The 26,943-nt window shown below is 52.1% G+C and overlaps 2 protein-coding genes, 1 long non-coding RNA gene and 1 pseudogene across 11 annotated transcripts in view; 3 read left to right on the top strand and 1 right to left on the bottom strand.

Moving 5' to 3' along the window:
* ERI3 (ERI1 exoribonuclease family member 3) overlaps positions 1 to 9,317 on the top strand; it is a 121,965-nt gene extending 112,648 nt beyond the window's left edge. For 8 of the 9 annotated variants that reach the window (XM_036025933.1, XM_036025930.1, XM_036025928.1 and 5 more), the window contains one exon: positions 8,781 to 9,317. In XM_036025933.1, the coding sequence (XP_035881826.1) occupies positions 8,781 to 8,863 (83 nt within the window). In that variant the 3' untranslated portion in view covers positions 8,864 to 9,317. The remainder of the gene's footprint in view (positions 1 to 8,780) is intronic. The other variant, XM_028511515.2, reaches the window with a different exon arrangement.
* A 400-nt stretch (positions 9,318 to 9,717) lies between these two features.
* DMAP1 (DNA methyltransferase 1 associated protein 1) lies at positions 9,718 to 17,785 on the bottom strand. The gene is made up of 11 exons (XM_036025927.1): positions 17,638 to 17,785; positions 17,428 to 17,553; positions 16,764 to 16,855; positions 16,286 to 16,481; positions 12,024 to 12,182; positions 11,735 to 11,902; positions 11,269 to 11,454; positions 10,827 to 10,898; positions 10,464 to 10,536; positions 10,047 to 10,342; positions 9,718 to 9,831 (listed from the first exon to the last, which is right to left on the bottom strand). The coding sequence occupies exons 2-11, from the start codon at positions 17,530 to 17,532 to the stop codon at positions 9,772 to 9,774; spliced, it is 1,407 nt and encodes a 468-aa protein (XP_035881820.1). The 5' UTR covers positions 17,533 to 17,553; positions 17,638 to 17,785; the 3' UTR covers positions 9,718 to 9,771.
* A 996-nt stretch (positions 17,786 to 18,781) lies between these two features.
* On the top strand, positions 18,782 to 26,268 carry LOC118500432. Its single transcript, XR_004902990.1, has 3 exons — positions 18,782 to 18,792; positions 18,944 to 18,948; positions 26,191 to 26,268. It is a non-coding gene; the product is annotated as an uncharacterized LOC118500432 (long non-coding RNA).
* Positions 21,552 to 22,551, top strand: LOC114497829 (annotated as a pseudogene).
* Positions 26,269 to 26,943: the final 675 nt, after the last annotated feature.

Raw genomic sequence — 26,943 nt, 5'->3', positions numbered from 1 at the left:
GACTGGAAATGGTGAAATAAGGTGAAACAGACAAGGTCATGAGCGCTGAGGTCAGAGAACCAAGGAGTTGGCAGCACGTCCCTCAAAGGATAGGGCGTAGAGGCTGCCACGGGCAGGTGTCCGGAGGGAGGTGGCCGTGGTCTGGACTGATGGCACACGTTCACAGGACGTTCTCCAGATGGGCTGCTGGCACCGGGCACTGTGCCTGGGGCAGCACAGGCGAGTAGCCGACCCTCTCTGTATCCGGGTGCCCTCATTTTGGAAAGCATCTGCCCTGGTTCGTTGGGCCATCTGGGAAGGGGGTGAGGCCCTGTCACCTTCCTGTTGGAGCCACTCGAGCGCCCTGAGGAGACAGTCCCACAGGAGACTCCTTAGGGGCAACTTAAGGCGGGAGCTTGGTTGGGGCAGAGGTGGCTGCCAGGTATGGCAGGTGTGCTCAGCTGTTCTCAGTAGCCACCGCTCCCCCTCGCTTCCCCTTGCCCCTCCGCCCTCCCTGGCCATGCCCCCTTCACTTGGCCTTCGCTTCTTCTCTGGCATTTCACGCTATGGCATCCCAGAGCCAGGAGGAGGGTGAGGCTTCTTGGCCCCTCCGCCTGGGTGGGGCTTTGGCTAGGAATACGTGGGGGAGGCGGGCACCCATTGTAATGGCCAGAGCAGCCGCCCTGTTACTACGGCGTATTTCACTTTTAATTCTGACATATAATGTAATGATCTTTTTTAAGGCCCGATGATATTATCTGCCTGACTAGATTATTGAGTCTTCATCATCTCCAGATAAATTTATGGCCAGGACGAGGCTCAGGATTTATCATCAGTCAATAGAGCTCGATACTCTAACAAGGCGTGTAATAAGATATACATATTTAATGATCCAAGGGGAGGAGCGCTAATGGGAGCCCGAAGTGAGTGGTCCGCAGGGCTGGGGCTCTGCCCTGGGGCTACCATAGCTGCAGGGGCATGGATGTGGTCTTTGCCCTGTGGTCCCCAACTCTGGCCTTGCTCAGGACTCCCTCTGTCTCCTCCTTGTCAGGACTCTGAGGGCGAGGGGACAGGGACAGGGAGAGGCAGCCCCGGGGACAGTGTCCAAGCTGGGGCCTAGGCCTCTCTGGCCCAAAGGGTGCACACACCCCACCGGAGGGCTCTCTCTGCTTCTGGGCCACGGAGGGGTTGGGGGCCCCCTCAGACCTGTGCACCGAGGCCCCTGAGCACGAGGGCGGGCCCACAAGGGGAGGGGGTGCTGGGACTGCGTGCCTAGGCCGCTGATGGTGACGGATGGTTTTTCATTACAGCCTCTCAGGTCCTGCCCGCGCCCTGTGTGGAAATTCTATTTATTCCCTAATTTGTAAAAATTCCCTCTTTATCTGATCCCAATCAGGGCGGGGTAATTGGCTCTCTGGGGCAGCGGCTGGGGTCCTTGATGAAGAGCTATGTGGATGTACCCAGCCCGGCCCCCGCCCGGCCCGCCACCAGGGCCCACAATTAATAATGATTTGCAAATGGCAGACAAGCAATAACACAGAAAGATGTGGCGTCCGCGCTGCCTCTTCATTTCCTCCCCTTGCAGATATAAATGGCCACAGAACAAAAACCCAGCACTATAAATTCTGGAATTAGTTATTCACCGGGATAAATGGGGCCTGGAGCCACCGGCCCTTCCCCTGCCACCCCTCTTGCCTCCTCTCCCCGCTCTGGGTCTGCATGCCCAGATGTGGCCCAAGCCTGTCCCCTAGCTCCTCAGCATCTTCGGCTCCCGGCTCAGGTCGCCAGCTTCCTCCTAGCCCCTTCCCCACCACTCTGGCTGTCCCCTCCTGTGTGGCCTGGAGTGAGGAGGGGTCACCTGCTCTGTGGCTCTAGCTTCCTCAGCCTCCACCTCCTCTCACTGACCAGCCTGGTTTCGGTCCCCACTTTGCCCTGGGACTTGAATGGAGTTAACAACCCGTCAGGCCTGGGAGTCTGGGTCTGGGTCAGGGTCAGGTTTGGGCTTCGGTGTCATCTTTGGCTTTTGGGACCAGCCTAGTCATTTGCCTGGCCACGTCTGAGTTGGGCCCCTGGTGGCCAATGTGATGGAAGTGAGGAGAGGTCTGGTGCTGTGCTTACTCGTCAGGCTGCGGTGGGCCGTTGGCCCAGGCGTTTCCAGGCTCTCTGCCCTCTCGGCCAGGCGCATCCCCTCCCCACCCCCAAGTGGCTGGGAGCTGGCGGGTAATGGGCGTGTAATGGCCTCATTTCCATGCCCGGCCTCCAGGAGCGGCGGTAAGTGTTTGATTGCCTTAATTTCCAAACACATCATTATCCCAGCTTTACCAGCGCTTAATAAACACTTTATGAGGATTTTTTTAAAAACATCTTCGGTCCGCATACTTCTCTGAAGTGATAAACTCTAATTAAGTCTAATATTTAAAAATATGGTAATGGTGAGTTGTTTGAATAAGTGGACTGCATTTCTGTAATTTCATTATTACGTAAAACACGCTAATTATTTGGAGCGCGCTTATTATGGAGAGAGAAATAGCCTGCTAATCAAGATGAAATTGCCTTTCCCCCTTATTGTGGAACCACTGTCATCTTTCACCATCAGCCCCATGGCACCTCCGGGCACCTCGGTGGGGTGGAGGGGGGTGCGGGGGGGCACTGAAGAAGGGGTCACTTTGGAGTTGAGGCTCTAAGGATCCCGCCTGGGGGGAGGGGAGGGAGCTGTGGGAGCAGTGTCTGTGGAGATGGAGGGGGCGTAAGGTGGGCCAAGGTGGCGCCGTCTGGGGCCCAGGGGCCTGTGGGCCATGTCTGGGACAAGAAACAAGACAACCTCAGAGTGTTACTGTTGGAGTAACAGTATTTTAAATTGGGTATTATTAGAATAACAACAACAATAATAATAACCTAGACGCTGTCTTAAGCACTTCACAAACAAAAACTCATTTCATCTTTTTAACAACACTTTGAGGGGAGTAATTGCCATAATTATCATTTTTATCCCCATTTTAGAGAAGAAGGAATTGAAACCAGAAAAAGGTTAAACAAAGTATAGTAACTTGCTGAAGTTCACAGTTATTAACTGGTGGAGTTCGGATACGAACCCAGAATGTAAGGATATACAGGGTCCCTCTGGTGGTTCAATCCTAAACTCACTGCCTTGACCCCATCACCCACCACCCATCACTCACCACCCACCCCCCACCCCTGCCCATCTTCCCAGCATAGAGTTGCCAATTTAGCAAATAAAAATATAGGACACCAGTTAAATCAGAATTGTAGATAAAACAAAATTAATTTTTTAGTTTGCATATGGCTCCAGTGGAGCTGGGGACACACTTAATCTTGAAGGCCCATGTCCAGCAGGCTGGGCGTGGCCCACTGGCCCTTTGCTCTCTGGCAGGCCGCTGCCCAGACATCCAGACAGACAGACGGAGATGTGGGGATGAAACGAGCTCCCAGCGTGTCTGCACCCCAGGGTTCTTGCTCTCTCATTCCGACCGTGGCTCCTGCTCCTTGCACTGTGCTCCCCACCCCACCTGCGCTGGTCCCTGCTCCACGGGGTCGGGCCCATTCCGGCCGGCTCCCGGGGATCACTAATCAGGCGTGTTACCAGGCTGAGCCTTTAGGCCGGGGCCTCAGGTTGCGTCTCAGTCTTTCTCGAGGCCACACTGCCTCAGCTTGTCTCCCTGCTGCCCCGATGTTCCCTGGCCGCCTGGGTTGCTTCGAACTCGTTCTCTCTCCTGGCCCCCACAGGCCTGTGTGTAGGGATCGTACGTGTGATGGAGGCGTCGTTTCAAGGGGCGGGGGAAGTGCACACAGTTCAGTCCGCGGTGATAGGACAGCCAGCTGTCCACTAGTGAGAAGCAAAGTTAGAGCCTCTGTTTCTCACCATGTACAGAACAAGTTCTAGACAGCTTAAAAAGTGTACAAACTGAAAATATTAGAAGAAAATATATGATAGTTTTCTAATAAAACTGGGGTGGGTAAGGTTTTAGAGCAAGATACAAAGCCGAGAAGCCATGAAGGAAATGTCTGGTAAGCTCGATGTCTCGTGGGAACCTGAAGACGTGCCGTGTCCAGAGCCAAGTTCATCACCGCCTCAAACCTGGGCCTTCTCTTGGTTTGCCTTCTCCCAGTGCGTGGCACTGAGGTCCTAGACTCCTCCCCACTCCAGCCCTTCCGACCCCCTCATTAAGGTTTGCTCTCTGTATCCTAAAAACCTCGCCTCCACCCACTTCTCCACATCATGGACGGGTTTCCTCCACCACTGGCCAAGCTCCGGGCCCGCACTTCTGGCCTGTGCCATTGTGCTGTCTGCTCATGGGTGTCTCTGCCCTGAGGACTAGTCTAATGATAATTCTGAAACACAGATTGGTCCAGTTATGCTCCTCCTTAAACATGTGTCTCCCTATCGTTCCCCGAATAATAAAATCCTAAGCTCCTTAGCGTAGTATTCGGGGCTCTCCAGGGTGAAGAATTCTGGCCAGTCACTGCTGACCTCACTGGCTTCATCTCTTGCCCCTCACTTTCCTGCCTCCTCCTCTTCTTCATCATACCCCTTCGCCACCTGCCAAACTTCGTTGTTTTTGGACACTGCACATTCCCCTCTGGAACGTGCCTGTTGCTGTTCACTACGCAAGGCCGCTTCCCCCACCTCACCTCCAGCTTGCTTGCCAGCCCCTCCCACGTGCCCCTGGAACCTCTGCTTAACTTCGTCCTGTCCTCCCGGGGACCCTTTCCTGATCCTCACACTGAACAACGAGAGACCTTTTCCGTGCCTCCTTTCCTCACAGCACTGTTCACACTGCACCACCTACAGGTCTGTCTGCGCTCTCGGAACCTGTGCGGCCCTGCGCCCGCCGTGGCCCACGAGCACCCAGCGGCACACAGGCGTCAGCGTGCTGGCTGAAGGAATGACTGGTCCTCCAAGACATTCCTTGGGCCCCTTCCCTCCTGGGGGTGGCCCCGGCCTAGGCCCTGTTCCCTGTCTTTTACTGCTCAATTCCCAGACAGGTGGCAGCTATCTGGAGCATGTCAGCCTCAGGTGATTGCCCTCTGTGAGCTCTCACGGGCTGTCCTCAGTGACCCGAGCCACCTTCCACTAGTGGCTCCTTCACCGAGCAGACACAGGGCCCTGCCTTGGGCCCAGCCAACGAGCTGACCCTTCGTTAGGCACTAGCTCCCCTCACCTCTCCAAGGGCTCTGGACCACTCTCCCCCTCCCTTTGTGGTCTTGGCAGTATAAAAATATTTCCAATGTTAAGAATATTAATGCCCATGAGAAGAAGAGAAGAGGGTCACTTTTTTCACAAGTTGATGACCCTGCAGGAACATAAAACAGGTTAGACTTCTAGGATTTGGAATGAGGAAGGTATTCTTGGAGGCCTACCTCCCCGGTCCCCCACCCAGTAACAGCTTCAAGCTCACCTCATCAGCTCAGTGAGAGGTGCCACAAGGTGGGGCTGCTGGTCCTGGTGGCCCCAGGGCGTCGGAGCAGAGGACTCTGAGAGGCCGTGCGGTCACCAGGCTCACCCAGCTGCTGCTGCTCTCTGCTCATACGGCCTGTTGGAAACCCAGGTCTGTCTCTGTGCTGCTTCTGCCCAGTTCCTCGTTTTCCATCTGTGGCACTGATTAAACTAGCCGTGAGTGGGTCGCACTGACTTACGGAGGCTTGGAGGGCTGGAGAGAGCCCGTACTGGGAGCCCGTGCCACTGTGCCACTGACTTGCCAGGTGGACTGAAGCAAGGTCTCTCTCAGTCCGGGTCTCTCTTCATGGTGGTGGAGCAGTCGCAGCGGTGTTCACCCCACAGTCCCGGGACACGGCACCAGCAGTCAGTCAGCGTTAGCGGCATGAGTGACAGCTGACTTCATTCATCAAGTTCACCAGCCCCTATGTTACCTGTGCCATAGATTGTACAGTGTAGACTTCCTCACCATCGGGTCATCCAGAGAGCTAGCCTCCTTGCCTTCCCTTAGAGAAGAGAAGAGATATTCCAAACAGGAAGCACCAGGACACGTGGGTGCATCACCTGTTCAACCCTTGTCACACTGAGGCAGCGCCCCCTGTCGCCCCTAGTGGAGGAACCTGAGGTTCGGAGCAACTGCTCACCGCAGGGCATGCAGCCAGTGGGCAAAGTTGAGACTCCAAACAGGTCTAACTCCAGAGCCTACTCTGTCATTGTCAGAAAATAGGAAGTGGAAGACAGGGGTTAGGGCTTTAAAGAGGAAAGGATGTGATCAGATTTGTGTAAGAAAGATTACTAAGGCAACAAGAGAATGGATTAGGAAAAGACACGTTATTGTAAAAGTGAGAAATGATGGGCTGGTGGGAGGGGGGCAGGGGCCTGCCAGAATGATGGGAAGTAGATGATTAGACGGAAAATAAAATAAAATCAGTAGTTCACACTTGAGTAGATTTGGGGAGTGAGGGAGAAGGCAAGGTGTCAGGCCTGACTCGCAGGTTTCTCATTTGGCCATTTGGGGGGGTCTGTCACTGAGAGGGGGCCCAGGGCAGGAGAGAGGCCTGGGGAAGACAGGCAGGTGATCACGGGGGTCCAGAGTTTGTATCGATATCTAGAAAGTGCTGTTGCAGCATTTGGACCCGTGGTCTGGAGCTCTGGGAGAGCTGCAGGCAGGGACGGGGCGCCTCCGGGTCGCTGACACTCCATCTGGTGTGTGGAGCTGGGAGAGGTCAAGGACGCAGACGGGCACATGAATCTTCTCCCAGCCCGGGGTGAGGCACAGGTGGGAGGTCAGTGCTTGCCCTCTGGATGGCTGGTGACCTGAGGGAAGGGGCTGGGCGCTTTCTCCTGGGCGGGGGGAGGCAGATTGAGCGATTTGTCCAGCAGTGAGGGAGGAGCCAGATGAAGTCAATAGAAAACTAATTTTCTCTTCTGCTGGAAGAAATGAGGTGTGTGGCTGCTGGGTAATTGCAGATAACGAGGGGACTTATTCTTAATATGCAGAGCGGCCGTGGTGCCCCAGTGCAGGAGACAGGAAGGGTAGGCGGTGCCTGCCAAGACAAGCCTTCTTCGGGAACAAGTGACCCTGTCACAGCCCCGGGCCCTCATGAACCGCACCCCCTGCCCAGTGTTCTTCCTGCCCCAGTCCTGCCCTGCCGCTCCCACCCCACTCCCTGTCAACTGCCCACCTCCTGTCACAGCCCCCCCCCCCCCAACAGCACAGGCATACATGCTAAGGGAGACAAATGACAGGGCCTCTGATGAGCGGGGCGTGTGTCCGGCCCATAAACCACAGGGACGGGTCACGTCTGGAGTTGCCATGGCCGCCACTACCTACCCATCTGTCTTCCCTCTGTTCTGCCTCAAACCAACCCTCGTGACTTCCTGAGTCCCTGGAAGAACAAGGTGTCCCTGTGTCTCAGCCCTGGGTCACCTCTCTACGTCCACGCCCACCGTCGACACATGCATGTTGAGCTCTACGAGACGGGCCTGGTGTGGTGTATCCGGCCTGTGCAGGGGCTGCAGAGCTGGTGGCTGGCTGACTAGAGCCTTATCCGCTCTTCACAACTTTTCTCACTCCGGTTGGACCCCCTTCCCTAGTCTGAGGTCCTGGAAAGGACAGGTGGGGGGCCCCATGGCTCAGTGAAAGGGTTGGTCCTTGATGGCTGTGGAGGCCTCCTGACCCCACCTTGACCTTACCACCCCTCACATTTCTGACTATGACATTGATGTACAGTACTTCTGCTGTCAGAGCCATCGATCCCATGAGGGTTGGTGGTGGCGGAGGCCCTGGTTATGGCCCAGAAGCAGCCGTGGAGGAGAGCGAGGTGGGAGGAGAGGCTGGTGAAGGGACAGGGAGTTGGCGACCGCTGTGGGCGGTGGGGAGAACACCCAGGCACTCGGGCCATTTCTGTGCCAGGTGCACTGTAGTGGGCCAAGCTCTGGGCAGTTGCGCCTCCTGCTGGTGGGGACAGTCTCACCCTGACCCATGACACTGGGTTTTAGGACAGTTTTGAACACAGGGAACAATGCTGATGGAATTGCCATGAGAGGCTGGCAGACAACACATTTAAGCTGAGATGCAGCCTGGCAGGGCTAAAGCCTGACCGGCACTTGGGCCGGGGGAAGCAGGATGTGGACTTGGGTGTATCCAGTTGGAGGCTGCCGGCCAGGGCGCCAGGGAACCAAAGCTGGACGCTCTCCACTGGCCTGGGCGGCACAGGAGCCAGGTGTCCGGTCGGGCTGCCATCTGAGCCCGTAAGCCTGGGACTCGGGGCAGGTGTCATCCGGGGCCCTGGCCCAGAAGTGCCAAGGCTTGTGCCTTGTCACCAGTGATGATGGCCTGGGCCACATCTCCCACACACACACAAGTGCTGGCAAAGTCACCCTGGCCGTGGGCGTGATGAATGGTCGCACAGTAATGAAATGGAGACATCAAGGCGGGTGGCGGGAAGACGGAGTGTGGCGGACAGGCCGTCCCCACGCGGCGGCAACAAGAAGGATTGCCCAGCGGCCGGGGGCCGTCAAGGGAGAAATTACACATTTACTCTGCCTTTTTCTTACTGCGACGGCGCCCATACATCACTGCTGGGGCCGGGGCGGGACACGCCGGCCAATTTCCAGCATGAATTATGGGACTGAGAAGCACTGAGACCAGGCTTCCTGCCGGGCCGGCATCACCCAGCCCAACCTAGAGCAGGAGATGCAGCCATGAGGGGACGGGCCCCTGGTTTAGAGTCTGGCTCCTGCATCTGACCCTGCTTCCCACCCCCACCCATGTGAGAGCACCTGTGGGCATAGAAGGGGAGGGTTTGGGGCCCATCTAAATGTCTTCCCCTTCTCTTTTTAGATGACTGCAAGAACATTGCCAACATCATGAAGACACTTGCATATCGAGGCTTCATCTTCAAGCAGACATCAAAGCCATTCTGATTGGCCAAGGACAGGATGGGGCAGTACAGGGTAGCTGCTTGGCCCAGCCCAGAACCCTCCTCTCCCTCACCAGAGGGGAAAAGGGAGAGTAGCGCAGAGCTACGTACAGAGTGTCCCCCAGCCTGCCCTGTGGGCTTGCGCCCTAGGCAAGGGCTTGGCCACTTGGTCCCTCCTGAGCAGATACTTTGTGGCCCCCACCCCCACCCCTCCACCTCAGCCCAGTATCAGCCCCTCCCATTACGGGCCTGGGCTAGGGCGACCCAGGCACTCACCGCCTCCTCCCTGGCACACAGGCTTCTGCTGGGGCCACCAAGCCCCCCTGTGCCCCCTCCTATCCGTAGTGCATGGTGTGTGTGGTGCCCCCAGGGCTCCAGGACAGGTCAGGCCCCACCTTGTGTCCACCCCATCCCCGTTGTGAACGTGCCGCTGAATAAAGTCGGGGAAACAGGCCCTGGGTGTGCATGCCTGGCGCCATCAGGAAGGGTAGGGGTCAGAGCTTGTTCCGGGCTGCTGTGGGCTCAAGGCCAACAGTGTGGCTAATTGTCACCGAAGTACCTCTGACAGCCTCAATGAGTGTGCACATGGCCACAGGGACTGATCACGAGGCTGCTGGAAGCTGCTGGGTCTGAGGCCACTGCTGCCCATGAGCCCTGCTGCATGCAGAACCACGGGTGTTCCCAGGCACCAGTGTCCGGGCAGCATGAATGCTGGTTAGTGATAGACGGCTGGCTACTAAGGACATCCATGCAGACAAGCCCCACCAGCACCCATTAAGTGGGTGTAGGGGCCCCCTCCTGCCCACGCACCCAGCCGGGGGCATCGGAAGTGGTGGGAAGGAAAAGGAAGCAGCCCAGTCCGACTCAGCAGCTCTATTTACACAGCAGCACTGCCCCACCCGTGGGGGCCCCTCATGGCTTCTTGGCTTTCTTCACAGAAGAGGAGCTGGAGGCCGATTCCCGTCGCTTCCTCTGTGGAGACACAGAAGGTGTTGAGATCAATGACCCCTGAGGCCCAATTCAGGCTTGGTGCGCATGTTTCACACTGACCACCCACTCCCACCTCAGTCTCAGCCCCTCAGAGTGACAATCCCCACTGTAGACACTAGAGGGAGCAGAGCCTGTACACGTGCGTGTGCTCACATGCAGGACCAGTTCACACTCTTCCAGCCTGTCCAGGCTCTTACCGAATTGGGTGTGAGGGGTGCACCCACCACATCGATGATGGTGTCCTTGGTGGGGTCAGGGCCGAGACTGGATTCAGGTACTGATGACTCAGCAGAAGTCGGGGCCGGGCCTGATGCCGGTGTGATGGGACCCCCCAGCACGCCAGCCCGGGCCAGCGCCTCGTGACGGTGCCGCAGCATCTGCAGCTCATACTCGCAGTTGGCACAGGCCTGCTTGAGCTCATACAGCAGCACCAGGTCGCTCCGCAGCTCGTTGAACATGTGCACCAGCTCCTCCGTGGGTGTGGGGCTCAGCTCTGCAGGCAGGGGCGGCAGGGGCAGGGTGTGCTGGAAGGCTAGCAACGGGGACTGCCCTCCCCAGCCTTTACCCGCAGCCTCTGGTAGGCCCGTCCTGAGGAGCCCAGCCTCCACGCTCACCCACACCCAGCTCCAGCAGCATCTGTTCCAGGGCCTTGATCTTCTTCTGTCCCACAGAGCTCGGCAGCTTCATCTGCAATGACACAGCAGCTCAGCCCTCTGCCCCACAAGCAGCTTCAGCTGAAGGGGACCGAAGGCAGTGGCGGAGTGGAAGGGAAGTTAACCCCTGGAGGCAGCTCTGGGTCAGGAAAGGTAATAGCAAGAGCAATATAGTGAAAGCTGTGATGTCAGCCTGGCCACATCCCCGAGGCCACCTCTAACCGTAGCACATAGCACAACCTCCCCTACTGCTCCAGCCCTGGGGCCTGCAGCATTCGGGCCACAGAGCAAGCAGGGCCCAAACACATTGGAGGTGACACGTACCCTCTGGCTCCGCAGAGTGACGCCTGCAGATTTGAAGTCTGGAAACTTGATGCCTGCAGTCTCGGGAACAGCCTAGAGGAGGAGGAATTACAGAGGCCAGGGTGTCACAGGGAGAAGGCCCAGTGTTAGTCCCAGACGCCTGCCAGCTCAAGGCCTCTCGGAGCCTTGCACTAGGGTATAGGTAGCAAACACAAGGCCTGAGGGCCCCCAACCTTGTTTTATCCGACCCAGCACCTGTTTCTACCCTGCAGCAGTACCGAGCTCCTTGCCCCTGGTTAAGGGTAGTTACATTTATACAGTCCTAAAATTACACTCGCCCCTTTGAAGGCAACCGTGAGGCTGATGTGGCCCCCGGTGAAAATGAGTCTGACACCCCTGCACTAGGGGTCCCCTTGCCAGGGAACCCCTCCCACCCTGAGCTGGGCTGATTTAGTCTCCACACCGGCTTCTCAGCCTCCTTTTTCTGGGGTAGCTTCTTCTTGGGGGCCTTGCGTTCGGTGCGCCGCTGCTCTGCAGTGGTGTCTGCCGCTGTTATCAGCTTCTGCAGGTCCTGACTGCGCTTCTCCCGTTCCTTCTTCCGGGCCTCAATCTTGCGCAGCTCCTGCAGCAGGTACTCCTCCTCCGCCACCTGGGAGAGGGAGACGCTAAGAAGCTCGTGCAGGCACACGGTGGTGGGGGCGGGGGGGAATGGAGCTGCAGGAGCACTGGGCTGTCTGGGAGGGAGTCTGAGAAATGAGAGGTCGTGAGGGAGCTGAGTAGCCAGTGAGGGGTAGGACTGGCGGGGGGGGGGGGGGGGGCACACAGGCATCAACACCAGTGGCGGGGGGCGGGGTCTGGGGGTGAAAGACTGGAGGGTGCAGTCAGTGGGTGTTGGGGCACGGAGGAGAGTTTGTGGGGCTCAGGCTGACCTGCTCTGGGGTCCGGTTGTAGAGACGCTCCAGCTGTTCCTTCCGCCGCCGTTCGTGCCCAGCGTCAAATACCGGTATCTTAAGGTCTGTGCCTGGCACGGCCCGCACGTTGGCGAGCTTGGCACAGATGTGGTAGTACCGCTCCTTCAGGTCCTCCACGGAGCGCTTCTGGGGATGAAGACGCAAGGGTGGTGGCGTTCCTCAGAGGCACCTGGACGGCCCGGCAGGCGAGTCGTGGGACTGCTGGCCCGGGGCGAAGCACACAGGCAAACGCACGGCTTCAGCTTACCTTGAACTGCTGGTGGTCATACCGGTCGTGGATCACCACAAAGCGGAGGTCAAAGCGGCGGCTGAGATCAAAGAGGTGGTCGGTTTCTGCTTTCGTCCAAGCGTCGTCGTGAAGATACAGCTGGTACTCCTGCTCTGAGTACACGGGGACCTGTACCGTCTAGCAGCACAGAGGGGCACAGGTGGGGACGAGCCCACATCACGTCTCATGTGGTCACAGCCCCTCCTGTTTATTGCCAATCCCTGGGCTGGACAAAAGCAAATTCTCTGGCTGGGGCCTCGCACAGGGCAGCCTGCAGGCGGTGCTTCCAGACTGAGGAAATAAACTGCTTGACCAGGGGCCCCGGCCGAGTCTAGAACTGCAGCTTGCCTCTGCGTCCACTCCAGGAGCCACTTCACCATGCCTTCCGCTCCAGACCCTCATGACAGCACAAGTGTTCCCGCCCCCATGGTCAAGGTGAGAAGCCCACATGCAAGCAGTTCTGTGGAGGAGGGCAGATGGTTTAATACTGAAGGGCCCAGGCTTCCCTAGCCCATGGAACACTTGTCTGAAGCACGCCTGCCACCCAGTGGTGACAGTGAGACTTGCAGCTCCCCCAGAGCGGGCCGAGGTGGCACAGCTCTCCAAAAAAGGCACCTGAATTCCACTTCCAACACATGCACCCCAGTCCGCCCCCCATACCTCCGTCAGGGACAAATACCACCACTACCAGCTGGGCTGGCCAGTCAAGAGACCCCAGGAAGAAGTCAATGCCAGGTTGGACCAGGGAAGTTTCTCCTTCAAAAACCACAGGGCCCTGGACCTCCTCTCAAGATCCTTACTTCCAGCTGCTTCCTTCCTTCTTATGGAGGTCCCGTGTACAACTTAGTATGTTCAAGTGACAGATATTAGTAAGATTTCCTGTGTAATTGTCTCACAATACATACAAATACTGAATCATTATGCTGTACACCTTAAGCTAATGTCATCTGTCAATTATATCTGAACTTAAAAAAACTATAAAACTTAGTATGTTCAGTACTCAGCTCATCGCCCTCCCTCAAATTCCTATCTCCTCCAGTCCAGATCTCAGTCAAGGTCACCAGTGCTCAAGCCAGGTGTCCACACCAGAAACCTGAGAGGCATCTTTAATTCCTACCTTTACCCTTAACTCCCCCCTCTCAAATCCAGGGCTTCTACCTCCAGAACCTCTCTCCGCTTCTCCACTGCCGATCCCAGGCCAGACCACCACTACCATTTTCCCAGACCACAGAAACAGCCCCCCATGGTCTCTGCCCTCATTCAGTCCTCCCCCAAGCAACCCTCCATCCACGGCCAAGATGCGATCTCTGAACAGTGCCCCTTAAAGGACTGCCCACAGGCCACTGCTGTCTGCAAACCGTCGTCACAGGTGCACGGCCAGTGAGGAGAGGGAGAGCAGGCGTTTAGAGACCTTCACACCAACTTTAGTCATCACGCACACCTGCTGCTGAGTCTAAGCACTGTCCTCGCACACACACCTGATGTGCCACCAGCCACCCACCTTTCAGCTCCTCAGAGGCTCGTCAGGCTCATTTCCTGCCTTCGGGGCTCAGCACAGGGCCCGGCACTAGACAGGCGCCGCTGAAGACAGAGTCAATCAGCGAACGCAGGGGTGAGAACCTCTCTGCAGCCACGGGCCCTCGCGGACCCGACGTCCCAGCCCAACAATGGGCAGTGTCTGTAACATGCTGGACCTCCCTCAGCCTTTGTTGTTCTTGACCGAGACGCCTTCCCGCTTCCACGTTCCTTCTACCTAGGTCACTTCTCATCCCCTCTGGGGAGTCTGACTTCCCAGGCTTGGTCAAGCCTCCCTACTGTGCACCTCAATTCCATTTACGTAAAATAATCAGGAACTGTGCCAGGGGTGTCCAACCTTTTGGCGTCTCTGGGCCACACTGGAAGAAGAAGAGTTGTCTTGGACCACACATTAAATACACAAACACTAATGAAAACTGATGAGCAAAAAAAAGGTTTTAAGTAAATTTACAGTTTTGTGTGGGATCGCATTCACAGCCATCCGACGTGAGAAGTGAAGAGGCCTGAACCGAGGCAGCGCGAGGGAAAGGAAGAGAAAAGGGCACAGACTTGACAGGCTTTAGATTAGCAACAGGCTTTAGATTAGCAACTTTTAGATCAGCTCTTTAGAAGAGTTGATGAGCGGACAGCACGGGGAGGCAAGTCACTCCTGTGTTTCTGGCTTGGGCAGGAGGGCAGCTGGGGAGCCGCCCACTCGGAGAGGGGCTCCGAGAGTGAGTAACGTGGGAGGGAAGACCATTTGTTCACCCATGTGTTCACTTAACTCCGCCTTACTCTCCGCCTGTAGTCGCCCCATCTTCCTGAAACTGAAACTTGACTGTGACACCGCTCTCCTCAAAATCCATCAGGGGCTCCTCAGAGACATCAGGGCAAAGCCCAAACTTCTGAGCGCGGCTGCCAAGCCCTGCCAGGCCTGGCCCCTCACCCCCACCACGCTCCACCTCGGGCTTCAGGCTTCGTCTCCAGGGAAACGCCTGCAGCGTCCTGTACATGTGGCTGCTTTTCCATTTGTGCCTTTTCCTCACGCCATCACCTCAGCCTGAAAAAATCACTGCACTGCCTTCCTAGTATCATCTGGTGACATCCTTTAAGACTCACCCCAAGCTCTAACTCCTCCAGGAAGCTTCCACAACCTTCAGACCCTAGGGTACAGCATGTGCCCTACCAAACTAATTGCCTGGGGCTCCCCCGACCCCTCCCCAACTATATGAGGAGTTTCTTAAGAGCAGATACTGTGTCTGATTCATTTTTGTGTCCCCAGCACCTAGGGCCAGGCCGGGCATGAGGCGATATTTACTAAACGCATCACAACTTGGACATTCTTTTGTCCTCACTTCTAACTGTCTCAACCAGCCTTCCCTCCCACCGCCTCAAATGCCTCACTTCTTGGTTGTCCCTTCTCAATCTTGCATCTCCACCCTCTCCTTCCTTAGGACCTGAGGGGCCAAGGACGGCAGGGAGATGGAGGAAACCAGGCTTGGGGCACAGGGGAGGACTATGGGTCACACCAGATGTGCTGAGCCTGAGAAGCCCATGAGCCATCAGGGGGAGGTGCCCAGGTGCAGGGGGGGTATGTTGGGCTGAGGGAAAAGAGGTCGGGACTTGGGAGTCCTTGGGTTAAGCCCCTGGGACTTTTGGGCTCAAAGTCAAGGCTGCTCGAGGATGCGGGGAGTGCAAAGTTATATTGTATAGCCGCTTAAACAGTGGCCTAGGAAATTCTAGCCTAGCCCAGCCCAGCCTTGCTTCTCACTGGCTGGCTCACTCTGAGTAAGGTCCTGCCCCATCTGGGCCTCACTAATCTAAAGCAGAGATAATTCAGATTGGACTAAAGTGCAGACATAGAGCATGAAAAACAGAAGACGTGCTTTATTATGGGAGCAGAATCAGTAGGACTCTGACTGCCACTCCAGTCCAGTTCAAATGCCACCTTCTCAGAGAGGCCCTCCCCGCCACCCTATTAATGAGGTCATCCTTCACCTACAAGTTCGCTCTTTACCTCATTTCATATCCCATTCCTATTCTAGTTTCATTTTGTTGACAGCTCTTGTCTAAGAGAATCCTATTTATTTGCTCTCACATTTCTGATCTGTCTTCCCCTAATTTTGTGTCCCCTTGCTGATTGAAATAATGTAAGAGCTGAGGGAGAAACTAAGTCACGGATGACTCCCAAGTTTCTGGTTTGGGCGACTGCACGGATGGTGGTGCCATTACCGATATAGGGAACAGGTTTGGGGGAAGGGAACAGAGAAAAACCCCTTGAACTGAAGCACTTGTGGGGCCTTCAGGGAGAGATGTTAAGTAACAGATTGGATAGGCAGACACTGCCTCTCTGGATTGTCGACATTGCAGTCAATCAGATACATATAGAGGGTAACTGAAGCCACAGGGTAAGTGAGTCACAACTAGCGACAAAGTGTGCAGTGAGAAGACTAGAGCACCTAGGACACAGCTCTAAAGAACAGCAACATTTAAAGGGACAAGAGCAGCCACCAAAAACCAGAGCAATGGTTTTTGAGCAGGTCTGGGAAAGGAGAGGACCCCATGGCAGAAAGGACCCAGAGGCCCACCCTGCAGGTATTTGCCACAGGGACTGAGTGGGTGACCATGGTTGAAACAAAGGCTTGAGCCTGCCTCTGGAGCCCACGCAGGAAGCTCATCACAGTGTGTGGGAAACCTTGGCCTATGCCCAGATGGCGGGGGCTCACCTTATTGAACCTGGCGAAGGGGTAGTCTTTGCCCTCCTCAGCAGCGCGTCGCCAGTGGAAGAACATAGCTCCATCCTTGCGGGCTGGGTTGGTGAACGGCATCCACTTCCAGGGCCTCACCTTCTTGGAGCCCAGCTTGGCCTTCACTGTGCGGTAGCCTTGGCCAGTGTCACTAGGTAGCAGCGGGGGTGCATCCCTGGCAACAAGGTTTAGGGAGGTGAGAGGTTAGACTCAGAATGTGCGGAGAGAGCCTTCGGGCCCAGGTGTACCCAGGAAGTCAGGTCCCAGAGTGAGAAATCTGAGCTCCTCCTGCCTCCTACAAAGCAAGCAGAAGCCTTAGGTGGGATGAGACACAGGAGAGAATTGGCAGAGAAAAGTAAAAGTTAGGGACATGCAGCTGGGTCCGGGACCAGAAATTCTAATCCTGACGGGGGAGGGGGAAGGGCAGGGATGGGACACAGGGGATTCTAACACTTGCTTCTTGTCGGAGTACAGCAGTGCGTAGACTTCCCGGTGCATGCCCTCCGGCCTCTTGAAGGTCAGTGTCTCGGAGGACTTCTTGGACTTTTTCTGTGAAGGGAAACCACAGGAGAGGAACCACAGCCTAGCCTCCCTTTTGTGAAATTCTTTATCCTAGCTCAATCCCTGAAGAAACCAGCACCTACAGGTACAGTGAGGCACGTACACACCATGAGAAATAACGAAGGCACAGAATGGGACTATGCAGGCACAGTCACTGGCTCACAAGGGCACCCCCAGTCTGAGCAGGTCACTCCCCCACCAGCCTCAGGTCACCCGGGCAGAGTCCCAACCAGTCAGAGCAGAAGTTACTGTCCCACCATCTCTCAGAATGTCACACCGACTTGGTGCCCCCACCCAATATTCTACAAGAGTCACACTCTCTTGGTCCTCTCATCTCTTACAAGTGTCGCAACCTCTCCCACCATTTCCCACGGGTGTCCCACCTCCTACACCCCCAATCTCATCAAGGCAGCACGTATTTTCTGTCCCGCCATGTCACACTTTTACCGCCCATCTCACTGGAATGGTAGCATCCCATCTTCTCACCCATCTCTCTTCTGTTGCCACTCCTCCCCACCACTTCACTCCCGCTACCCAACGCTCTCAGGCGCCCCAGCTACCTTGTCCGGATTGATAATGTCCTTCTTGCTGATGGTCCCGGAGGCTGCTTCCCCCTCCGGGCCCCCAAGTTCTAGAATGTCCCGCACATCCGCGCCTGTAGCCATCGCGCCCGATGGGGGAGCGCCTGAGGAGGGACCAGGCTCAGATCAGGGGCAGAGCTACTTCAGCCCCGGGGGGCGGGGTGAAGAGGCGAGCCGCTAGGAGGGCGGCCCAGGTCAGTCCGTGTTCTGCCTATGTGCCACCGCTTGGGTCTCCGCAGAGGCCCCAACTGACTCCTAAGCCCCAGAGCCTCCGCACCTGTAGTCCCCAGCAGCCGCCACTGCCGTTCCCCTAACCCTGCAAAGCCGCGGACAGAAACTTCCGGTGGTGTGCATCAGAAACGCGGCCGACAGGAACACTTCCGGCCTGTGTTTATTCGTAATGGAGCCCTCCCGCAACACAGCGTGGAAGCAGCTGACCGCAGGGAGCGTGTCACCGTCTTTGGCCCCCACCAGCCCGCCGGTGTTCCTGCACTATGTGCTGTCTGGCATTGTCTCCCTACGTTGCTCCGTTGCATTTGGGGGAATGAAAGAGTGCAAGTTTTGTGACGAAGCCACTTAATTTTTCTGAACCCATTTCTTCATCTGTAAAATGGAAATTGTAATGGGACCTGCTTAAATAAAGTACTGATAATCCATGTAAAACATTACCACCGTGCCTCGCACATTTTAATTTTTTTATTACATGAATTAGGGGTATTTATGTCTCCTGTTCATTAAGTGCTAAGTATGTATCCGGTACTTTCACACAAGGTGGGGCTGTGCCAGCAGCTCCCAAGATGAAGTGAAATCTGGACCCTCACATGCACGGCCTTCAATGGAGGTGTCTGTAGATCCGGGCCTTGTGGGGCTTTCCCGGAGCCCAGCTTTCTGAAACTTCACTAGGCCCGGAGCTAATTGCATTAGTATAGATTACAAAGAGGCGTTTTGGAATGTCTTTGTAATCCTAGCAGGAAGCAGCTGAAAGAAGTTATCTCTCAAGGGAAGAAACTTCCTTATCTCCCTGGAGGGAGAAACTTCTAGAACAGGAGGTCCTGAGGACAAGCAGGTTTGGTGGAAGCGGCTCCCAACTTCAGCTTTTGTACATCAGCCTGCAAACAAGGAGGACATTGAGAATGGGGAATCAAGTGGAGCTTGTAAAGGCATTAATTATAGAGACCAGACCCCAAGCTAAGGCCTGATAAAGATCCACACAGGGACTGGAGGAGCACACAGCCCACACAGGTTGCCTATCAACGTTGCCTGTTCTAGCTCAGGGGATACAAGGACACAGCAGCTACAGCCCAAAACCTAGCTAGACCCCAAAACTTTGGAGAACTGGGCCTGGTGGTACACACCTTGTCCTGTTTCAAGGCCTTATTCCTGGGTGAATCCTCTGAGCTCTGGACAGTTTCCAGGGGAAGCCAGAGTCTTGCAACAGAAATTGCCTACAGGGTAATAGAATGGTCCTTGGAGCCAGAAGTGAACAGAGTGCAAGAGAAGGTCTTGCACCACTGCCCCAAACACTTCACTCTACTTATAGTTAATTCATCGTGTAATCAATAGACTCATTCTTTTGTGAGGACAAGGATCATGGCACATAAATATGTGCATTGTTAGCCATTGATCTAGACACTGAGGATCTGTGGGTGAATGAGAAACAAGCATCTCCTGGCAGGCCTTATATCTAATGGAGGAAGAGAAACATTGAGTATATAAACAAAGTAGATAATGTAACTTTTGATAGTGACAATAGCTATAAAAAATAGCATCATAGGGCGGGAGACTACCAAATTTTTCGGACTGTAAGGCACACTGGACCATAAGATGCACTGAGGTTTTAGAGGAGGAAAATAGGGAAAAAAATTTTTGAAGCAAAAAATGTGGTAAAATACTTAACATAAATAACATAGGCCGCCCCTCCCCCCCACAGTGAGCCAGGTAAGCTACATTCAGACTATAAGACGAGCCCCCATTTTCCTACCAAATTTGGGGAGGAAAGTGCATCTTATAGTACGAAAAAAAATACGGTACTTTAATAGTGTGATCAAGGAAAGTTTCTTTAAGGAGTTGAAATCTAAGCTGAGTTTAAATGATGGAAATGACCACAGACTACCTGTGGAAGGAATGTTTCAGACAGGAGGAAGAGCAAGTGCAAAGCACCTAAAACAGAAGGAACTCTCCACGTTCGAGGGACAGAAATTTACAAAAGGACATTGTGGTAGGTGTTGAGTGAGGAGGGGGAAAATAGGAAGACTTAAAATCAGGGGTAGGCATTGGGGGCCATGGTCAGGAGTTTGGGTTTTATACTACGGGCAATCATATGTCATCCTGTCTTGGCCACGGTCTGGATTCTGTCCCCATCCTTGGGGGACCACCTTAGCTACTACCATTGGAAATCATTTAGATGAATGGTCCAGGGTTTCTCAACCCTTGGGGAAACAGTCAAGGGTTGGGGAAAAGAGGGTGAAAGAAGGACATCTCTTGATCCTTCTAGGAGCCACTGCTCGCACTTCCTCTACCAGACTGCAGGTGGCACCAGGCCCCCCTGCCAGTCCTTGGAGGAACTGGCTCTGCAGTGCTCACCCAGCTGGTCCACTCCGGGAACCCAGAGTCACTTCCAAAGAGACTCTTACCCTCATTTATTCCCGTTGACTTTAGAACATATAAGAAGTTGAAAGTTTTCTCAGTTCAATTTATGAATGTAACACAATATCAGAGCCTAATAAAGAAACACCTTTGAAGAATACATAATTCTCACCTTATAAAAACTGCTTAAGAAAATATGAAAAGGCCAGAGCACCCTGCTCACAGTGCATGGCAGTGTAGGGCTGGAGGGTGAGGTGGGCAAGGTTCACCAGGGTTTGGGAAAAACGTGCTAGGCAAAGATCTTGCATAAAGACCAGAACTGAAATACATTCATATGGGATTAGCTCAAGATCTGATCACCATCAGGAAGCTCACAGAATTAGTTGAATTTGGTCACAAATTAGATGAAAAAATGAAGGCTACAATAAGTGAAATGAAGGAAAATGCACAGGGAACCAATAGCGATGGGAAGAAAACTGGTACTCAAAACAATAGAGTGGACCAGAAGGAAGAAAGAAATAACCAAACAGAAAACAATGAAGAAACAAGATTTCAGAAAAATGAGGAGAGGCTTAGGAACCTCCAGGACATCTTTAAACATTCCAGCATCTGAATTATAGGAGTACCAGAAGGAGAAGAGGAAGAGCAACAAGTGGAAAAGTTATTTGAATAATAAAGGAGGACTTCCCCAATCTAGCAAACGAAATAGACTTTCATGAAGTCCAGGAAGCTCAGAGAGTCCCAAAGAACTGGGACCCAAGAAGGAACACACCAAGGCACATCATAATTACATTACCCAAGATTAAAATGAAGAAGAGAATCCTAGAAGCAGCAAGAGATAAGGAGACAGTTACCTACAAAGGAGTTCCCATCAGACTGTCAGCTGATTTCTCAAAAGAGACCTTGCAGGGAAGGAGGGATTGGAAAGAAGTATTCCAAGTCATGAAAGGCAAGGACCTACATCCAAGATTGCTCTCTCCAGCAAAACTTTCATGTAGAATGGAAGGGCAGATAAGGGGCTGCTCAGATAAGGTCAAGTTAAAGGAGTTCATCATCACCAAGCCCTTACTATATGAAATGTTAAAGGGACTTATCTAGGAAAAAGAAGATAAAAAACATGTATAGTAAAATGACAGCAAACTCACAATTATTAACAACCATACCTAAAACAAAAACAAAAACAAACTAAGCAAACAACTAGAACAGGAACAGAACCACAGAAATGGAGATCACATGGAGGGTTAGCAATGGGAGTGGGAGGAGGAGAGAGGGGGAAAAGGTACAGAGAATAAGTAGCATAGATGGTAGGTAAAAAATAGACAGGGGCAAGCCAAGGATAGTATGGGAAATGTAGAAGCTAAAGAACTTATGACACCTGGACATGAAGTAAAGGAGGGGAATGTGGGTGGGAGAGGGTGTGCAGGGTAGAGGGGAGTGAAGGAGGGAAATGGGACAATTGTAATAGCATAATCGATCAAATATATTTAAAGAAAAAAAAAATCTGATCACCAGATATCATGGAGTCTGGCAAGATGGCTTCTCCCAGGAGTGTGTAAAGACGTGCAGATGACAGCACAAATCCTGAAGAACATGGGGACTACAGAATATGGAGCAAGAGTTATAAATCAGATTTGGGAGTTTGCCTTCCAATTTGTGACCACAATTCTAAATGTTGCAAAAATTTATTTAAGCCATGCTAAGAAAGCTACTGTTGATGCAGATGCTGTGCCATTGGCAATCCATTGTTGTGCTGACCAGCTTTTAACCTGTCCTCTCCCAAGAGATTTTTTAATTTGGTTTTTCAAGACAAAGAAATTAAACCCCTTTGCCATCAATCAAGCCAAATTCAAGCCCTAGATTGCCACTTGATAGCTTTTTTTGGAACTTGATTTTTTTTTTAGATTTGATTCATTTTTAGACAAAGAGGAAGGGAGGGAGAAAGAGAGGGAGAGAAACATCGACTAGTTGCCTCTTGTACACCCCCAAATGGGGACCTGGCCTGCAACCCAGGCATGTGCTGTGACTGGGAATTGAATCAGGGACTTTTTGGTTCTCAGGCTGGCCTGCAATCCACTGAGCCATACCAGCCAGGGCTCCACTTGATAGATACTGCCTGACTGCTCCAAACGATAGACTTAAGTCTTTACAAAAAAAAGGCATCTACTTCTGTGGAAAGAATAATGGTTCCATGGTTAAGTGTTGGTTCGGTCACTAGCAGACCAAGACCACTCCAGGCATACCAGCACCACGAGCCCCATCTGATTCAACCCAGGTAAGGACCCAGTGTCCCTCCCAGGGCCAAGATTTACAACAAAGATACCGACTTCAGCCCCCGGCTCTAACAGTATGAATTCCTGCAACATGAGCAGTTCAGATTGTGCCAGTTAATCCATCATTAATGGGTCCAAAAACATTCTTATTATCACTAAATACTTCCAATGAATCATCAGACCCATTAAAAGAAAACATAAAGATGATGATGATGATGATGATGATGATGACTGAGATCATTTGTAATTTAGCCTTGATGCATGTAACACATATACTTGGTCTTGAATCCATTGTTCTGATGTTAAACATGCATGCTGGAAGTTTGGGGTTATTTTAGAAATATTTAATGAGTAAATATAGTCACCATACTTTCTAATTCAGATGTTGGATTTTTAAAAATAGGATTAGTAACATTTTTCATTAGCCTTAGTAAAAAAATAAAGTTGTCATACATTTAAAAAAAAAGAAGGAAGGAAAGATGGAAAATTACCAAACATATTTTAGTGATTAGCAAATCCTGAAACCCAAACCAGACAAGAGCAACAGGAGAAAAATATATACATGATTCCATGTATGAACAGCAAACCAAAACTCCTAAATAAAATGTTAACAAATTAAATTCAGCAGTGTATTGAAAGAGTAGTTCATCAAGTCCAAAGAAGATTTAGTCCAGCATTGCTAAGATGGTTCAGCATTGGAATATATATCAATTTAACTTATTATATTACTGCATTAAAAATAAAAATAGTGGGCTTCCGGCAAGATGGAGGAATAGGTGGGCGCACCGCACTTCGCACAACCAAGAACAGAGCAACAATTTACAACAATGATTTGCAGTCATAATATCAGAACTGTCAGAGGATTTATCTAAAAGGAAGACGGACAGCCTAGAAGTTGAAGTAGACCCGCACATCCAGACTGGTAGGGGACTACGAGCCGAGCGAGCAGGCGTGGGGCTGGTGCGGGTCGCAGGCGCGCGGAGGTCGGGGAAAATTTGGCGCAGAAGTGGCACAACAGCAATCCGGGACGCAGGAGCGAGTGCAGCGGTGTAGCGGTGATCCCTGAGTACGCAAGCGGCAGCTGGGGGAATCAGTGGGGCAGCGACTGGGGATCAGGGCAGAGCTCACAACCCAGAAGCCCAGGGAAGTGTCTGACTCCAGGAGAACGGAAGGGTCGCCATTGATCCCTCCTGTCCCCGCTCCCACCCCTGCCCCCACATATAACGTCACAAGCTAGTGACTGGGGCGCCCAGCACCGGTGAACACCTAAGGCTCCGCCCCCCGCCGTAACAAGAGCGACCAGACCGGAGAAAAAATAAATAAATAAGTAAAATAATAGGAGAGACGGGGAAAGACGTAAGATGTGTCCAGCAGAACAGATCAGACCCCCAGGACTCATCCTTTTGAGTGACCAAGAAATAGCCAATCTATCAGATGCACAGTTCAAAACACTGGTGATCAGGAAGCTCACGGAACTGGTGGATTTTGGATCCAAATTACATGAAAAAATGCAGATTACCATAAAAGGGATGCAGGAAGACACACGGAGAAGAGCCAATTGTGAAAGGAAGGAATCTGAATCTCAAAACAACACAGTGGACCAGAAGGAAGATAGAATCAACCAAGCAGGAGAGCATGATGAAATAAGAATTCAAAAAATCGAAGAAAGGCTTAAGACCATCGAGGACACCTTTAAACGTTCCAACATCCGAATTATAGGGGTACCAGAAGGGGAAGACCAGCAAGTGGAAAAGTTATTTGAACAAATAATAAAGGAGAACTTCCCCAAACTGGCAAAGGGAACAGTCTTCCAAGAAATCCAAGGAGCGCAGAGAGCCCCAAAGAAGTTGGACCCAAGAAGGAACACACCAAGGCACATCATAATTACATTAGCCAAGGTAAAAACGAAGGAGAGAATCCTAGAAGCAGCAAGAGATAAGGGGACAGTAACCTACAAAGGAGTTCCCATCAGACTGTCAGCTGATTTCTCCAAAGAGACCTTACAGGCAAGAAGGGGCTGGAAAGAAATATTCCAAGTCATGAAAGACAAGGACCTACATCCCAGATTGCTCTATCCAGCAAAGCTCTCATTTAGAATGGAAGAGAAGATAAAGTGCTTTTCAGATAAAGTCAAATTAAAGGAGTTCATCATCACCAAGCCCTTACTTTATGAAATGCTAAAGGGACTTATCTAAGAAAAGAAGATAAAGAAAAGACATGTATAGTAAAAGGACAGCAAACTCACAATTATTAACAACCACACCTAAAGCAAAACCAAAAGAAACTAAGTAAACAACTAGAATAGGAACAGAACCACAGAAATAGAAGGCACAAGGAGGGGGCTAGCAGTAGGGGTGGGAGGAGGAGAGAGGGGGAAAAGGTATAGAGAATAAGTAGCATTGAATGTAGGTTGAAAATAGATCGGGGGAGGGCAAGAATAGTACGGGAAATGTAGAAGCTAAAGAACTTGTAAGTATTACATATGGACATGGACTAAAGGGGGGGAAGGTGGGTGGGAGAGGGGGCACAGGGGGGAGGGGAGTGAAGGGGGAAATGGGACAACTGTAATAGCATAATCAATAAAATATATTTAAAAAAATAGTATCTTAAATTCAATACCTATTAATAATACAAAAGGAAAAAAATCCCCCAAAGTAGGAAAAAAACTGACTAAACTTGACATATTGTTTGTTTTTAATAAAACAATGGTAAAACCTACAACAAACAGTGTACTTAATGGTGAAACAATAATACAACCTGAACAAAGTCAGAAGAAACAAGAGGAGAATGACCTTTATCATTGTACTATTCAAAGTGTATCAGGTGTTCTGATTTGAGGTAAGAAAGAAAGCAATAAGAGATAATAAACATTATCTCTCATTAGAAATATTAGAAAAGAAGAGGCAACTTGTGCTTATTTGCAGATGACATTATTTCTTACACAGAAAAACATAAGAAAATCAATTGGCAGACTATTAGAACAAATAAGAGAATTTAGCAAGCTGACCACATATAAGATAAACACAAAAATCAATAGCTTTTCCATATACCAGCAATAACCAATTAGACAATGTAATAGAAAATAAGATTCCATTCACAATGGTAACAAAAACTATTAACTCCCTAAAAGTAAACTAAAAACAGAATTTATTTTGGACCCTTAAGGATAATTCAAAATTAGGAAACCCATCAACCTAATTAATAACATTGGTAAAGGCAAATTGAAAACTATACAATTATATAGCAGCTAAGAAAATTCAAGAACTGTTTTGGTAAAAAACTTTAAGTAAAGCAAGAGACAAAGGAGATGTCCTAACTATGATTGTGATGGGACGTAGCTGAGCAGTAGCCATTCTTAGGTAGGAGCTGACCAGCAGCTGTTCCCAGACAGCAACCTTTCCCAGATAAGCAGTTATCTCAAGGTCATACACTAACCTTCGCTTCTGCTTCGAAGCGAAGGTTATGCTTTTAGCAGAACCTTCTATGGTTGCTTAGCAGTTGTATGCTTGCTTTTAGCAGTTGTTCCCCCTCCTTTTTGCCTTGTAACAAGAATATAAGCAAACTCCAGCTTAAGCTTGGGGCCCAGAATTTGGAATTTATCTCCTCTGGGTCCGCATGCATGAATAAAACCCACTTCGAAAACATGAGGCTGTCTGAGTTGTCTTTTCAGTAATGTTTTGGTTCCCTGACTGGGAAACCACTCATGTGAGCAGGCTGATTACCTCTAGTGAAGGTGGCCTCGGGGCGGCTGGTGGGGCCCGGTGGTGATAAGGAGGCGGGAGCCCCGATGATTTTGGGTCCTGAACATCCCGGGCTCTGCAGGCTCGGCTCTCGGACCCCTCTTCAACCCAGGCTGGTGGGGTGAGAACTGGTGGAATCTGGGAAGGTGCCAATCTGGTAAGTGCCCTGGGGACCAGGAGCCCAAAAACCAGGCCCACTCTTGTAGTGGAAGGAGGGACTGATCACCCCTCAGGCCGGAAGGCCCAGCCAGGGCAGGAATTAGTGCAGGACATGCCAGGGTGGCTCCAGCACTGTGTGAAGCATTCAGTCAAGGCATCTGGCAATGTGGGAGACCCACGAAAGGTGGGTCAGCCACGCTGTACCCAAGGCTCTCAAAGCACGACCCCAGCCTGAGTGCTCGTAACCTAGGCATGCTGACATCCTATCTTTAAGGGAGATCCGGAGGAAGAGGTCCCAGTGACTCTTCCACCCCCGTACGCTCTCAGAGCTCAGGAACCCTTCAAGCCTTAGACACCCCACCTCCTTCAGTGCCTCCGGCAGAACCGGGAGCGTCCTCAGCAGTCTGGGGCTGCAACTACCGCTCGGGGAGACTCAGGCTCCGCCGTACTTGGGCTCGGATGGCACGGAGCAACCAGGTCAAAGAGTGGTTTATTAGCCATTTACCACAACTGACCTCCTTAATTGGAAACATCATACTCCCTCCTATTACGAAAAACCGCAGGCTCTGGTTGACCTTATGGAGTCTATCATGCAGACTCACTGCCCAACTTGGTATAATTGTCGTCAGCTCCTACTTACTCTGTTCAACACGGAGGAGTGCCAATGCATCATTCAAGAGGCACACCGTCACCTGGAGGCGAATGCCCCTGTGGGGACCCTAGACCCTATCCAGTGGGCC

Source organism: Phyllostomus discolor, chromosome 5, assembly GCF_004126475.2.
Source record: "Phyllostomus discolor isolate MPI-MPIP mPhyDis1 chromosome 5, mPhyDis1.pri.v3, whole genome shotgun sequence".
Classification (NCBI taxonomy): Eukaryota; Metazoa; Chordata; class Mammalia; order Chiroptera; family Phyllostomidae; genus Phyllostomus; species Phyllostomus discolor.
The sequence above is the reverse complement of the archived record's forward strand: the minus strand, read 5'-3'. Positions and strand labels throughout refer to the sequence as shown.